This window comes from Daldinia caldariorum (genome assembly GCF_022478825.1).
Source record: "Daldinia caldariorum strain CBS 122874 unplaced genomic scaffold F4812scaffold_12, whole genome shotgun sequence".
Taxonomy (NCBI): domain Eukaryota; kingdom Fungi; phylum Ascomycota; class Sordariomycetes; order Xylariales; family Hypoxylaceae; genus Daldinia; species Daldinia caldariorum.
This window is the reverse complement of record NW_025953048.1, coordinates 1,090,473-1,106,627: the sequence shown is the minus strand read 5'-3', so window position 1 is coordinate 1,106,627 and position 16,155 is coordinate 1,090,473. Positions and strand designations below refer to the sequence as shown.

Genomic DNA, 16,155 nt, shown 5'->3' with positions numbered 1-16,155 from the left:
GATACCGTTAATTATTTACTTACCTCCTATCTAGGTAGGTAGGTACCTAGGTTAGGTACCTGTTATGACAATTTTCCATGTTGCGAACTGTTGACTGCCGCTGTTCGTCATCGCGCTTCAATGGATCGAACTGGAAGTTTCAAATACGTCTTAATGACGGGGACGACCATCATTCGTCAAAATCCTTGACGCGATGATAAGTTAGGTACCTATGGGCGTGAGTAATATCGGTCACCAACCTTCATGGATTCTCAGCTGTCGCGGATATGTCCCTTAGCATTTTACGGTAGAGAGTAACGATAAATTGACCGCTCAAATTCTCTCACGATGTTACGCCAATCGCTTCGACTCGCACGGCTCAAGAGCGTCAATGCCTGGCAATCATCTACATCAACAGCTTCGGTCGCTTTCGTACGTCCGTATCCCGATACGATTGTCTCGAGTAGCTTGATGGGGTCGAAATCGCACATGACTACAGACAACCGTTCCCCAAAGGATCCAAACCAGACTCTTAGTCAGGCAGACAGCATTTCGGCGGTGATCCGTCACGATCACCGACAAATCGAGAAATATTTTGACAAGATTATCAATGCAAGCGATCGTGATACGCAGCGACGATACCAAAACGCTTTTGTCTGGGAGCTATCGAGACATACCATAGCGGAGGAGTTAGTCGTGTATCCTTCGATTGAAACAGGTGTCAACAATGGGAAAGAGATGGCTGAGAAGGATCGAGCAGAGCATCAAGCGGTATGTATGACGCCTTTTTATACTAGTCATCTTGGCTTCGTCAAATGTTCCGTCGAAAAAGATTCACTAACAATTTCTCCCTATCTAGACCAAAGAAGCACTGTATAAATTCCAGAACATGACCCCTGCTGACAAAGATTTCATTCCAACCCTCGAGGCGCTAATGAAAGACCTCAAGGTGCATATCAAAAAAGAGGAGGAACATGACCTGGTTAAACTGGAAGAGGCACTACTGCCGTCAAGGTCGAAAGACTTGGCTGAGAAGTTCGAGACGAGGAAATCCTTCACGCCAACGCGTAGCCACCCAAGCACACCAAATAGGCCACCATACGAGAATGTAGTCGGCCTCATGACAGCGCCATTTGACAAGCTTCGTGATATGTTTCGCGCATGGCCCGACGAGCTCGGACCAAGACCCCCTTCTGGTCGACCTGCGAGATAAAGTATGGGCGCCTAAGATCGTATGGCTACGCCCGCTAAAGACATTGCCACGGCGTTTTGGTAGATGTTAGCAACGATTTTACTAAAAAGTGAATTACCTTAAGTTTAAGGTAGATGCATAAGTACGTCGGTATCGTAAAGTTCATTCAGCTCTATACAATCGATTGAACCAAAGCTACTTTACACCTCGTGCCGGCAGCTCAGAGGGAAGAAATAAGACACAACTAACGACATATGCGTATGCGTATGCGTCGTGTTAAAAATAACATCTACTACTATTGGTCGCATATCTCGTATTGAAATGCAGAATTTTCAGTGAAGTACCATACCAAGCAATCAATGATTCGATCGCGATACTTTAACCGATTCAAGATCTAGGGTGACAGATTTTGGCTACAAGATCCTTCCGCCCCAAACCTTCGTAATAAGCTCGGTCTAGATCAGCCACTGCAACGCTGTAAGCAAACGTTACGCGACAATAACGAACCATTTCCTACGGCACGAGCAAAGAATCGTATAAAATAGTCGAGCTGTTAATTCTCCTAGATGAACTCATCTCAGTTGAAGTAAACAAATCCATAATCCGCAGATTTCACATACAGATTTTACATACCGATTCCGTATATCAATTTTATGTACCTAACAAATTATACCTCCTACCTATATATCGCACGACATCATGTGGAACTTCAAGTTATTTGCTCTTGCCAGCCTCGTCGCTCTAGGCAGCTCATCTACGCAACGTCGATCGTCTGATGGAGATCTCAAGCCATGGGAAGTAACCAGATTATCAACATTCTCTCCTTCTGGTCGTCCGGGAAACAGCAACCTCGCCAATCTATGGGCCACTATCACAAACCCCAGCCCCATCACCGCGGGCCCAGGAGCATCATTCGAGCCAAGCACGGCTAACTGCACTGTGGAATGGACGTGGTACGTGGAGGAACCATACGGGCGTACCGTCGACTGCACTACAGGAGGGAACCAGACCGCATTTTCGGGTTCTATCTCGAAGTGGACCATCGAGATTCTTAAGGCAGATAGCGACTATGCGTCGCCAACCGAGAACTTCGACGTCAAGTTCACGCTTACGGCTAACAAGACAGCTAACGGAGAGGATTATTACAAGGTCCTTGCCGGAACGCAGCATTTCGCCATCGGAGAGAATATGAAAGGAACTTGCGGCGGTAGTGGTGTGGTAAGTACCTACATAGGTACCCTATCCTTTCATACATATAGCCCCCTGAATACATTGGCAGTTCACACTAACTTCGATGCCTGCGACAGTGCTCCTGGTATCTAGATGAGAAAAACATCCCGGTGTTGGTTGAGCCGACTCTGGTTGACTCTTCCTAGTTTTCTTTCGACACGCCTATTATCTGTCTGATCAGACATACGAGACATTATAAAGCGACGGCCTAGCTGAGCTGTTTAAGTTATCAGAAACTTCATTTTGAGGATGTTTATCAGATATCTACTGGGCCAAGGGTCTATTCTGGATACAAAAGCGTTGGGACAGTTGTACTTATGAATAATGTCATATTATCCGGAAATATGTCTTTCTAGGCCTGGTACAAGTCAGAATCTGACTGCCGGTTGCCTCGATAAAAAAAATTACATACCAATATATACCAAGCAACAGATAATGCCGCCGTCATAGAGTGATCTTCTCGTCGGGTAAAGGAACTACAGGCAAACCCCAGATGATACGAGGTCCAGCATCGTCACCACTCCAGGCCTCGTCAAACGCAATAGTTGACCACGCCGCGGCCTTCGATCCCCTATCGAGCATTTCATCTTGATAGTCCCCAAGTGCCCTTTTAATCTCGTCAGTACTATTTGTCCTTAGTCCCGCTAAGACCTTCCCAAGCTCGAGCGCATCTAGCAAGGCGTGGAAACCTCCTTCTCCTCGAACTGACCTGCCCTGTTAATTTCTTCTTCCAGTTATTAGGATGATCGCAGTCACTTACACGACGGCATACAATGCGCAGCATCCCCGAGTAACGTAATCCTTCCCTTAGGTAATAAGTCTGGGTCCATAATCAACGTATAGAATCGCAACGGCGGATTCTTCATTCCTTCAGGTCCTGTTTTCTCTATGATAGATCTGAATTTTGGCGGCAGATGCTTTGTTTTCTCCAGCGCTGTCTCGTATAACTTCTCGCTGCTGGCTGAGTACGTCCAAAAGCCCTTCCTCGTCGCCGCCTCGTCGCGCCAGAACAGATTAAAGAAATACCTGCCAGACTTCCCATCGGGAAACACCTCGCTTAGACCGACGAACAAGAACGAAGGAGATTCATCGGTTAAACTAGCATCGACTAGATAGCAAGAAGCTCCCATCTGGAGTTGCTGCTCCATGTCGCGTCCATGTAGGATGACCTCTCCGTTTATTATCCCTTGGCGTGGATGTCGGATGACATCCTGTCCACCCAGGAGGTATTTCCTAGCTAGAGATCACTTAACACGCAGATCTATCACCGTCCAGGGTTCTCCAAATACTTACTAGGGCTATAAGGGCCGTCCGCTCCAATAAGAATATCTCCGGTAGCTGAAGTCCCATCTTCGAAGTGTACCGTTACTAAATCATCATGCTCTTCAATGCGTACAGCATGCTTCCCATATCGAATCGGCACGTTCGTTGCCAACCACTTCCTAAGTCGAGCGCGGTTCGCACGGATAAATTTCCCACTACCGTCGTCACGTACTCCAAGTTTCCTGGTGCGGTCGTGTCTATACCATGCGCACTCGTAGTTATATTTCAGGGGTAGCAGATGGTTTACAAAGTCGCGCGATGGCATGTCATCGGGGATAGATGTATCAAGCTCATCGAGCATGCTTCGGTAGCCATTGATTAGCATCATCGCCTTTCTTTATAGCATTGGATGTTACTTACGTGTGAAGACCGATAGCCCATCCCTGAACTCGAATATTGTCACTGCAATCGCGCTCGAAAACCTCGAAAGAAATCTTGTTCTTACGCAGTGTCTGGCTGAGAAGCAAGCCGCCCAGGCCACCACCTACAATTAAGATATGAGGGGCTCCTTTCGCCATTCTTGTCAGCTTGATGCGTATAGACCGAAGATATCGATGCTTGGAAGATAAAATCGCCCTTACAACGCCCTATTTAATCCAACCATCTTCACTGGCCGACTACTTCAGTATCAGCCTCATATTTATACCTATTTTCGCCTCAGAAGATTGACGATTCTTCGATCCCATGATTCACTCGGATTAGGGATCAAAAAACCCTGCGGAGGAACTCGGCTCGGTTATACACATAGGTCCGAATACATACGTGCCTCTCGTTTACTATAGTTAGAATAAGACAGGGCCGAGGTGATGGTATTGTATTATGACAGCATATTCCATCTCTATTCACGGGAATAGGGCGTACGATGAAGCGAAGTCTATTCGAAACTATCAAGAAGCAAAAGTTTCCAGGCCCGACATACGATCTACTCCTACTTCTACTTGCCGTTGGTCGCTCAGAAGTTAATCCAGAACTAAACTCCCGGTCCGACGTGTATGTCCAGAACCGACGATTACTATACACGTATTCATTCTCATTACATGAGTATCACGATAAAGACCTTACATTAGGTACCTATGGAAATGCCAAGGTAAGTATTTTATGGCAGTTCAGCGGGCTTACTGAGGACATCTCGATTGAAATAATGTACTGTGGACGAACGGAACTTTTCAAGAATCTCAACAGCCTAGCCTAGTCTTAATATTTTTTTATTTTAATTTTTTTTTTAAAAAAAAAGAAAAGTAACAAAACAATGTAAAAAGAACCAAGACTTTGACGTAGAGCACTATCTCCGAAGCTGAGATTTTCCCTCGTGTTGTATGTAATACGGGAGGCGGCCGCATTCTCCCGTACCGTACGAGCTCTGTTGGGACAGGGCGTTTCCTACCAACGCACATATAAATCGTTACACGCCACCAACGTTTTACCAGTGGAAACCCCAGGGTGCGAGAAGTAATTCCTTGAGATGCCTATCCAAAGGGTCGGGCTTCCGAGAATGACCTCGTGTGGGCTGATGTGCAACCCAATGGTCAATATTTCGTCATGATAGTAAGACCTACGCTGTATCTCCCTACAGCTACGGAGTTAAGGTTACACATAAGTGTCGGCTCCGAGGCTCGCTATAGCCTTTGCCCCTTTATGTAAAGCTACCTGGTATTCAGGACACGGTATTTTAGTCGGTTTTATTTCTTTTCTTTTTCTTCTTCCTATATAAGCAGTGTGGTTTATGGGGGCGATAAAAATGCTCTGATTCGGATCTAAAGCAGTATCACAAGACTTAGAGCTGAGTCTTAGTGCGTTTTTTTCCCAGTATCAGAGGAGGGCCAAGACAGTCATGCGGCATGAACCGGATGAGACATATTAAGCTCGAACGCCACCGTGTCTGCCTTCACTATCAGCATTGCGCTGCTCACCCAGCTCAGCATTACTGGCTGATTCGGCACTTACCAGATTCGGACGAAGAAGAGTCGCGATTAATGGCGGTCTACCTAGCTAGCTTTATGTACGTCTCGGTATGAGGTCCGCCACTTTTCTCATCATCTACAAAAGTTCCGAAATCCTAGATGCCATATGGTTTTGCCTGGTCTGAGCTGTAATTCGACCTATGAGTTTTGACAGGTGGCTGCAGATAACGACAGTCGCATGGCTAAAAAAAAGCCACACTGTCTGAGAGGTAAGCCCTCACTATGAGTTCGGCGCTGATAAGTTAAAATCCTTAAATCTAAAGGCTTACATAAGACGTCAAAAAAATAGATTAAAAGAATAACTAGCGGCTCAACAGCATGAGGAAGTGCCAACCTCATTCGCGCGTGCTTTGCTGTCCTGACCTCTATTGACTTGGCAAACCTTAGCCTACTTAGCTCTCGGACACAGAGAAGACGAATGATTAAGCCAACTTGTGATCGCGGTAATAGAAGTATACCTATGCTGTCTCCGGGGCCTATTATTTGGAGACCAAAAGCGTCTGTCACCATATGGCAATGCTGGGGTTGGAAGCCTGTTCGTTGGAAACCGCTGTCTTACCGCGTTTTAAACATTGACACGTATACAAGGTATCTTATGTCTAAAAGTCTATAGGTCTCTAGTATGTTAATATTATGGAATAGTGAAGAATCAATCACCTATCAATGCGAGCTTTCAATAATCTGATCTCTATCTCGAGGTTAGATCATTCAATCGAGCCTCTATTCTCAACCGGGCTGCCGACTCTTTTCATCCGGCCAAGCCGGTCCATGTGAGCTTAAAGCCTTACTCTGCGGACGATCGTAACCGTAGTTTCCTAAAGCGATTAGCTTTCTCGATCAATGACTCCATTGTTGTCACGATGCCCAGAACACTAAGAAGAGCATACCAAGTCCGGCGGGTTTGGCCGTTCAGTGCCAAGTAGGATTTCCCCTCCGGCAAAATCCCACGATGACCTTAGTCGTGGTCTAGAAGTTGTGGCGCCCCCCGCAACGGACCAAGGTGGCTTGAAAATGCGGCTCCACGGCAAGGTCTGATATGACGCTTGCCTGGTTCCAGTGCTCTGAGCTACCTTACATATCATTCCAGATCCCGGATGGCGGATACCGACTTGGACGTAGCATCGTGAATTTAACCAGCGCGCTCGGGTTGCGGTGACCAAGGCTTGGAGGTATAGCAACCTCAAACTTATTCAGGTATGGTCTATGACAAGCAGAATCGTCAGATATAGGATCCGGTCGACCCTCATATCTTGAGGAACATCGGCTGTGAGAAGACGACGATATAAAAGCGGCGTAACTCGCAATGTGGTTTGCTATTCCAGTACCAAGTCAGGCCTTAGGTTAAAGTGAAAAACCCCTAAACCTTCATCACCATGGTCTCTTTCAAATCCTTAATCGTCACGTGGATTTCACTCACAGGCGTGATTTCTGCGTCGCCCGTTAACATTACGGACTCCGACCTCCTCGAGAAGCGCCAGTCTACTCCCAGTGCCACAGGCCGCCATAATGGCTATTACTACTCCTGGTGGACCGACGGTGGTTCTCAGGTCACCTACACTAATGAAGAAGGTGGCAAATACAGCGTGAGATGGGGTGCGTATGACCTGGTGATCTAACAAATGTCTTCATTATCACATTTAGGGGTATCACAGGCCCGATTAAGAGCATGTTTGCAATTCCATCACGGCTTAACGGGTTCCAATTAGTGTGAGCCATTTACTAACAAAAGATTCTCATAGGTGGAGGCGGCGGTAACTTTGTTGGCGGTAAGGGATGGAATCCAGGTGGCCCCAAGTAAGGCATAGATGCATCCTTTTTTCCTCGCCTCCATTTTACATAGCTTACACTGTATGATGATAGGGAGATCAGGTACTCTGGGACATACCAGCCAAACGGCAACAGTGTGAGTGCCGCCCAATGGTAATATTTCTGTTCTGGATGGCTTATAGGTATTGACCATTGTTTGAAGTATCTCGCCATCTATGGGTGGACTCAGAATCCGCTCGTCGAGTATTACGTCGTTGAGAATTTCGGCACATACAACCCGGCCTCAAACGCACAGAAGAAGGGCTCCGTAACAACTGATGGTGGTACCTATGATATCTACGTCAGCACACGATATGGTAAGTATGAAAACATCCCGCCTTGACATAATCGTCTCGAAATTGCCTTTGCAAGGTATATAGTGGCTAACGTTTGGTAGTAAGTTTCGACTTGGTTGAAGAAGGACCGTGAAGATTCCAGATTTATAGAGACATGAAGCTGACACAGAAATCTTTCGCGTATCAGAACCAGCCAAGTATCGAAGGCACGAGAACCTTTCAGCAGTATTGGTCTATTGTAAGTAACATCTCCATACCCCCCTTTTTCGTATTACCCTTTAGAAGGGGAGGGCTTCGTACTTTGCTGTGAATATATGCTAATGCAAATATTGTAGCGAACACAAAAGCGTACAGGCGGTACTGTCACCACTGGAAACCATTTCGCGGCGTGGGAAAGAGCTGGCCTGAAGCTAGGCACACATAACTACATGATCGTAGCTACGGAAGGCTACTATAGCAGCGGGTCGGCCACAATTAACGTTGAGACGCCTCCGTGATCTAATTACGGTGAGCTTAACACGCTTTCTCATGCTCCTATGTGATAGGTGTGTTATTATAGAGCCAGAGCATCACATGGTAGATCATGGAAGCGACGTATAAGAGACCTCTGTTATGGATAAGGAACTTGTGATATGAGTGAAAATAGAAATATGCTAGTACCTCAAGTATCACTGCAGCTCACTGTCTATTATGCCCTATATTAGAATCCTTTCTTAGTGCTGAGTTATTCAGTGTTGAGTTAGAGTACCTAAGTCAGATCGCGAGTTTCCATGTCTTAGTCTTATATCAGATATACGAAATCCTTACCTTTTTACTTCGGCTTGGTGCAATAATAACCCCTGAGTGGAGGTATTTTATGATTAACTCTGTATGGGCCTAGGTTAGGTAACCATAGCATTGACATAGGAATATATACAGTCTTATAGGAGTTTTAGAGGGGATACCTAGAATCATAAACGCGTAATCTTGCTATATTGTATGACTTAGGAAGATAAGAGACTTGCGTGATTAAGTTAGAGTTCCTCGCGTAACACTAATATTTCCCGACTCTCAGGCCCCCCATGATACCGTGTTCAAAGACGTATTTAATTACAATTTCACTATTAGCAACCACCATCATGACGATACTCCCAGGCTTCCTACGAAACTGCCTATATGTGAGAAACCAGTTTATTCAGTGCGCTATTAAACCTATAACGCTGACGCGTCGAGACGAACCACGTGGGACTCTCATGTATGATATAAGTGAAAGGGGACGAGTCATCTTCATGATAGCTGTCCCTTACATTATATAAATTTCGGCATATTGAACTCCGTCCCAGTTGCACAAACTTGCTTTTGGAATCGTTTGCTAGCAATCTACTCAATGCGACCATAAAGTAAATAATCTGATTTTGAAGGGTATAGGGGCTGACGAGTTATATCATTACTATCAGATGAGAACAGTGGTTGGATAGGCGCCGTTGTCTTGGAATAAATAAGGTAAGTACTCTACAAACTTACGGTGTGCAATATGATACACGACATCTATCAAGTTGGTATGGTAAAGACTGCACTAGAACTATGAACACTTATTATAATACAGATATGCATACACGCTCGCTAATAAAATAATTTCCTCTTCATCCTTGAAACAATTGAAACAATAATGATTCTAAATACAGTTGGTGAATAAAAAGACTCTGGCTTCAGCGTTATTCAAGATCAATCTATGATCAGTAACCCGACACCAAACTGTACGGCGCAGTATTGAGGCTTTCATTGACTTGAGGTACGCTTGCAATTATTGCAATCCTCTTAATTATGAACTAGGACCGGGTTGATTAGCTGTCTACACTAGGTATCGAGACCCGTCTTGAACCAAGCGATGAGCTGAAATTCCTTCTATAAGCAGAAACATCAACTCTATGGAAGGATTGGGTCTGTGCAGATGACAACATTGACTACATGAATGCGCGCTACGAGGGTAATATCTGCCGAGCGAAGCGTATTAGAAGCTACCGATTTACGCGTTAGTAAAAGCCCGAGATACGGATTGCTCCCAGGCGAAACCGCGCCAGGCGGTGTCTGTGCCCGCGCTCGAATCCTATCCGGCGTATGTAACAAGACCTAGACGGAGATTCCCAACCCGAAATCACGCTCTTCAAGTAGTTTTCAGGGGGGGGGGGGTTAAGACGATCTTTCCTATCTTGTATAGTTCGCCGTCAAATTAGCTACGCGTACCTAATGTTATTTGGTTCTATTGGGACGATGGGATAATGGGACAACTATGTTTGTGCTTCCCGTAAGAATCTAGTCTATCCGGTTTGAGCTACTTTCCGGTCCTAATTCCTTATCGTACCCCATCCTCGAGAAATGATTGGCATTCCCACGCGGAAGAGTGTGTGTGATGATGGCGAGTTTGAAAACGCCCTAATGTACGTGCTCGTTTCGAATTAGTCATCTCCGTCGACTCGGATGAGCCGTTGAGATGCCGGGCACGTTTCAGCCATTCCTCCTATGTATATGTATTGTATGTATCTCGGGAAACTTGCGTGAAGCTCTCCCTCTCTTTCTGCAGAACGGGAGCTATGCAATATTCTGGTCTGATGTTCGTATATGTATGACGACGTATGTATGTAGGTATGTATGGACGATGATGTTCAGACCGGTGTTGGCTTGATACATATCTCTCATCTTTCACCTGTCGTGCGCATATGCGAGTGTGTCTTTTATGTCTTGGCAGATAGAATAACCGGCCGAAAACTAGACAGGATGAACCTAACCTAAGGTTGATCTTCTCTCTCGCAATAATGCCTAAGTGCTCTAGCTATTATACCTATGACCATGAAAAAAAAAGGCTTGAGCTATTCTAAACTACCTACCTACCTGGTAGGCATTATACATTGCTAGATTGCCGCGCTAACATACTGGACTTAAGGTAGGTAAATAATAGGTAGGTACGTATCTCTATCTGATTCTTGGCTCAGGTTACGGTGTGCTAGGTATTATTTCTATAATCATACCTACCTACACACATACCTTCGAGCTTGAGGTTCCCCCACAACGGGAAACATGCCTGTTCAACCCCCAACTTGACAAGAGGGCTTTACTTGGGTTCCCCTTGTGAGTGCGTGCTCGCTCCCTTGCCCATGCACCCAACCCGAACCCCAAAATCCATCCCTGGCAGACCGTTAAACAAGGGCATTTAGAAACGACGATACTGGTGGGCGCCCCAGCTCCACGGTTCGCCTCTGTCGCATCCCTGAGGTGTCGCACAAACCATAGGCAATCGGGCTTATCCCTTGTTCGCACTCGCAGACTCGTACAAAGATCCCCTTTATTTATTATTCCGCTACATGTTGCGACGGCAGACCTAGACGCACCATGCGAAGCACGGCATTTTTACGGTCAAGGATGTAGTGGAGGGAAGCAGGGGGAAAATAACGGGGTGGGCTCGAGCGTGGACTTTTGGATATGGGCTAAGCAGTATAAAATAGTAGTATTGCATCAAACTGCGCGTGTGCGTAGGCTATTAACTTGTAAATGCCATTTCGGGCACTTGCACGTACCTACGCGCATTGAGCGGACCACGCTACTGTATAAGTTGTACATCCGGTCTGCAATGGCTGCAATGGTACGGGACGGGGTAATACGACGGACTGGGCGAGATCGAACTAGGTAGCTTCTCATAACGCAAGACGAAATGAAGAATGGGAAAAGCCGCAAACATTAGGCGCAGGATTGCGGAGATGAGCGAAGAAAAGGTCTAAGAAAAATATTCTAATATCCTATCTATCCTACCTATACAATGTAGTATACACTATTACGCTTGAACTTATCTACAATAACTGTAACTTAGCCGAGCTCGCTACCAGATATGGATATGCAGAGGATGGGAAACTCCGCTTCAAGTTTCAACTTCGAAAGTACAGTAGATTGTCATCCACTTGATCGGTGAGTTCTGACGACGCTACGCTAGGTACTTACTATAAACCCGTACGTCTTACACTGTATAAAAGTGTTGCAAACAGTATACTATAAGAGCTAGCTTATTTTATAGAACACTCTGTAGAGTCTAGACAAGGTATAATGATAGTTACGCACGGGAGACATGGTATATCTGCAGGAACACCGGTCCCGACTGGGACCCCATCGAATTTTCATTTCACCTTAGCAAGGACGCCTGCTCATCTTTCCTTTTCGAGTCCTACGAAGACGCGTTCGCTGTAGCGGCCCTGACCCATGCCACAATAGCGAGGCAGTCTTCTCGAACAATGGACCTCTAGGGCCTGTAAGGTCGCGGCAAAGCAGAACAAGGTGAAGCACTAACAAGACGGTCAACGCGCCCCCTGCAAGCGCGCGGCAGAACTCTTACTGCATATCAAGCCAACGCGTCGACTACCTGTTTAAGGCTCTGATAGGTGTGGAGCTTCTTGAAAGCAGCCTCAAATAGTTCCCTTTATTAGATATGGTCTTTCAGAAAATCAACCATTCGTGCCCAATCATTTACGGGGGTCGATAATGCCATGTATCTTATATTGGGAGATTTGGGATACGTAATAGCACGCGTCAGATTTATGTGAACGAACGATCAAACTATGAGAATACGGTGGCATAGTATCAAAAAAAAGCCGAAATGTACCTGTCATGGAACGTCAATGGAAACATGGAATGTCACAAGACCGTAGAGAGTCGGTTATTTAATGCACTAAAACGCAGGACCGCGGCACGGGGAGCAACGGCCTACCTAAATAACTGCGGCAGGGAAAAAGTTGCATAGAATTGCACTATGAAGTACTATGTACGTGTAGTTAGCACTTATGTTATGCACCTGCAAGGGTCAAGTAGAATGATACCGTAGCATTCGCATTACATCCTATGGCAAACGAAACAGGGAATGATAAGATTTGCCCCCCCATGTTTGCCTGCAAGGTCCAGGGGGAGGGGCGTGTAAGTAAGAAGGTAGTTCGAAAACCCTCTTGTCTACACGTACCTACCCTAAGCTTAACATAGTACACGGGCGAAAGTTCTCCATCAAGGGCGAATCGGACAAGAAAAAACGATCTGGACTTTCAAGATTACGATAATGTATTAAAATGATTGTTAACCCTAGTTGACAAATGCACGTCTCCTTCAATCTAAGTTTAGATCAACGTCCTCATTTGTGGATGCAGATGTGGCAGATACGTCCGTGTTGCACTGTATGATAAAGGGGGAGTACTATGTAGTCTTTACATACATGCATACCTGGACGTACGTACGTCTACTTATTATATAGGGTTAAATATCAATATTCGGTTATGGAGGATTGCACCAGAAAGTTAAGCATCGAAAACCAATGGATGGATCTATTAACGATAGTCGATGCGGTCTGGGCTATTGCGGTAAGATTAGGCATGACGAAGACTTTCTTTTTTTTCCTACCGCATAGATCAGAACGTGGTGCGAGCACCTCGTCCGTTCGGTGGGCAGATGAAGTCGAAACAACAAGGGCGGTGGGAAAGCGAAGACTTCAATGTGGCTATTATTGGAGACTGCATAGGTACTTATTGTCTGAGCTTGGTAAAGAGTATGAACCTGTTCAACCAAGTTTTAGGAAACTCCGGTTCGGATTTAAAAACTTAACATCAGCATACGGTACCGGAATCGCCTCGGTGTTGCGGTAACAGCTTTATTAGTCATTAGGTTACATGGGAATTCGGTGAGACACCTTGCTCGGTGAGGTAACTTCATAGCCATGAAGTTATAGATGTGATAATAAGCTTTTATGTGGTCAATGTTTATATTGTATAGTACTTAGGGTTTGCATTACATTAGGTACAATTGTCTTTATTTGACAAACTGCGGATATATCCCTCAGTAGCTGGGACCAGTAGCCGGGAAGTAATAGGGAGCTTTAAGAGGTTGTTCATCTTTTTTTACATAGAAAGCTGGATAGACGCACTAGCCGATGTACTCCTCATGACAAATGGTTGTTGATGTTATAAGTTAGCCTCTCATTAGAGATATTGTAGCTATTATAAGCGAGCTGGCCACTGCTAACCATCAAAACACTTACCGAGACGCGTAGCTAAAGCCTTCTTCTAGCGATACGACATGGTTTCTTAATACAGTGTCATGTCACTAACAACTATTTGGCCGATGTGCGTTTAAAATGATGAATCCTTCATAGCATGAGGCGGGTTTCGACTTCACACTAAACCTTCTCCAGGACAGCATATCTTTTTAGGGCAAGCGAGAAGGTCTGATCTACAAATATTGCAAATAAGCTACTACGAAGGATTTGGTGCCCTGTCTAGACGTGACACTTTACTCAATAGAACACGGTTATGATCCTGAGATTGGTTTGCATTAACCAGAAGCAACGGAAATTACCTCCACGATAATAGCCTGTATGAAGAGGTGATAGTTACAATATATTGGTATCTTTCTTGCGGGACTCCATTAACATGACTTATGAGATCGCTTTATAATTTTCGTTGTATCATATTCTGTTTGTGTATCATTGTTACCAACCGCATTATAACCGTATAAATAAAATATTTCTTCATAAAGTTGCTCTATCCATAATGATAATTAACCACGTAGCGTTATACTTAAGTAATAAGCATAAATGATTCCAATCATTAAAAAGATTTATCTAATATTAGGTACACACCAAAATAGTAAACTTTAAACTCTCTATCCCAAAATTTACATCTATAAATTAATAACTATATTCAACATCTAATGAAATTCATATAAGATATTTATAATGGATGTTAACAAGCTATTACATTATGTATTAACCAGGTAATTATGTAGAATTTAAAGCATCGTTTTACTAGCTTGCCTGAGCATATTTACTATGTAAAGGAAAGGGTACTTTAAGGAGTGGAGTATTATTCTAGGTACTCCTGGCATTTAGGGCTGTATGGGTAAAGAACCCCTGACCCGAGAGTTAACTAACCATATCGTTGCTTGCAAAACAAGGGCACTCAACAAAAGTAAACCATGAGTCAGTCAAAGATGGGAGTTGTGGATAGTACTATGTAGCTGTGGATGAAGAAGCTGATGCTAAACCGCACCAGTATAACACTACCTATGTATCTCTGCAAGACCGAAGATAAATATAATGAACTAGTAAAGAGGTAGTTATCAATTTCTCTAAACTCATACAGAATAGAATGCGCAAGCTAGTGAGCACCTAACGGCTATTGCAAATAGTATGCTATTTCATTAGAATGCACGCCTACGCAGGTTTCTACCTCTATTCCATATTAAATATTGTCGTCATACCGTACTTCTTGAATATCTTTAATAGTCCTAAGAATTAGTCAGATTGGGAGACAACGTAATAGATATTATAAAATAGTGAAATATCTGCAGTCCGCATCTTATGAGGGCGATTAAATGTTACAAGTTTGGCGATAGCAAAATTTCCAAATACTTTGAGATATGGAGCATCCAACTCATAAAAGTAATTTGACTACGCCATTTATAGCAGCGGAGCATGCCAATAGCTTCAAACATCTTAATTCAACTCTCGTAATGATTACTGCTTAGCGTTTGCTACTTGATATCGTACGCCGTGATATGGCAAAGCGCTAAGTTTCGTAGTTCAAGTTCAAGTAACTAGTGTAGGTAGTGTACGAATTCAGGTGGCTAAGAAATAGTAGACTATCTCTAGAGCGGTTTGGAACCCAACGATAAAACTATCATAACATATCAATCTTGATTGGTATAATAAAGTGAACATATGACTTCTTAGCTAGCGATTTACTTTCGGTCCTTTAGACTAAATAAGTTGGCTTTGGGATTTGCCTTCTTATAAATGAGTTTAGACTGATGTGGATCGTGAATTTCTAAAACACACACCCCTTCAGTTACTCTTTGGGGCTATACATTTCTTAGGTACATTGAATAAATGCTACAGAGTACTCGCACTGTATAAATGTATTTTTTACCTTTGCCATCCCTGTTCAGGCTCGGGTGCAATAAAATTATTTTGTTAGCTGTTGACATGTGATAAAAGCGTAATCACAACGGCGTTAATACCTAATGGGTCCAATATCAAGTACCTAACCTACGTGATAAGTACCTAGGTACATAATATATTCGGAATTAAAGCTTATAACCATATATTTACATATGATATCTTCGAGTTGATGGTCTTGAAGCAAGTATTTCGTACGAGAGGTGGGCGGTTATGGCCTCTCGATATTGAACTTTGATTAACCACATGGGCCACCGATGGGAAGGTGGGCGTATCCTTGCGGATTTTTTTTTAAAGGTACAGGCCTTGGGGCCTTACATTTTGTCCGGTGCGTTGTGGGCGAAGAGCTCGGGGAAGGATTTTATAAGATCGCTTGTTGGTGTGTGATGAGATCTGTCAACAAGGCACCGC

The 16,155-nt window shown here is 44.3% G+C and overlaps 5 protein-coding genes across 5 annotated transcripts; 4 read left to right on the top strand and 1 right to left on the bottom strand.

The window, feature by feature from the left end:
• Positions 1 to 327: 327 nt before the first annotated feature.
• F4812DRAFT_460852 (hemerythrin HHE cation binding domain-containing protein) lies at positions 328 to 1,192 on the top strand (the record flags this gene model as incomplete). Its single annotated transcript, XM_047937767.1, has 2 exons — positions 328 to 750; positions 839 to 1,192. The coding sequence occupies 2 exons, from the start codon at positions 328 to 330 to the stop codon at positions 1,190 to 1,192; spliced, it is 777 nt and encodes a 258-aa protein (XP_047788898.1).
• A 172-nt stretch (positions 1,193 to 1,364) lies between these two features.
• F4812DRAFT_85511 (uncharacterized protein) lies at positions 1,365 to 3,172 on the top strand. Its single transcript, XM_047939497.1, has 3 exons — positions 1,365 to 2,389; positions 2,479 to 3,019; positions 3,143 to 3,172. The coding sequence occupies exons 1-2, from the start codon at positions 1,871 to 1,873 to the stop codon at positions 2,545 to 2,547; spliced, it is 588 nt and encodes a 195-aa protein (XP_047788897.1). The 5' UTR covers positions 1,365 to 1,870; the 3' UTR covers positions 2,548 to 3,019; positions 3,143 to 3,172.
• On the bottom strand, positions 2,846 to 4,242 carry F4812DRAFT_460850 (putative monooxygenase; the record flags this gene model as incomplete). Its single annotated transcript, XM_047937766.1, has 4 exons — positions 2,846 to 3,105; positions 3,162 to 3,638; positions 3,695 to 4,026; positions 4,085 to 4,242. The coding sequence occupies 4 exons, from the start codon at positions 4,240 to 4,242 to the stop codon at positions 2,846 to 2,848; spliced, it is 1,227 nt and encodes a 408-aa protein (XP_047788896.1).
• A 68-nt stretch (positions 4,243 to 4,310) lies between these two features.
• Positions 4,311 to 4,980, top strand: F4812DRAFT_434780 (uncharacterized protein; the record flags this gene model as incomplete). The annotated part of the gene is made up of 1 exon (XM_047934725.1): positions 4,311 to 4,980. A coding segment is annotated over exon 1 (325 nt), but the record flags the coding sequence as incomplete, so codon positions are not given.
• Positions 4,981 to 7,058: 2,078 nt separating this feature from the next.
• F4812DRAFT_460849 (glycoside hydrolase family 11 protein) lies at positions 7,059 to 8,284 on the top strand (the record flags this gene model as incomplete). Its single annotated transcript, XM_047937765.1, has 7 exons — positions 7,059 to 7,278; positions 7,425 to 7,479; positions 7,546 to 7,588; positions 7,655 to 7,808; positions 7,889 to 7,902; positions 7,975 to 8,025; positions 8,123 to 8,284. The coding sequence occupies 7 exons, from the start codon at positions 7,059 to 7,061 to the stop codon at positions 8,282 to 8,284; spliced, it is 699 nt and encodes a 232-aa protein (XP_047788894.1).
• Between the last annotated feature and the right edge of the window lie 7,871 nt (positions 8,285 to 16,155).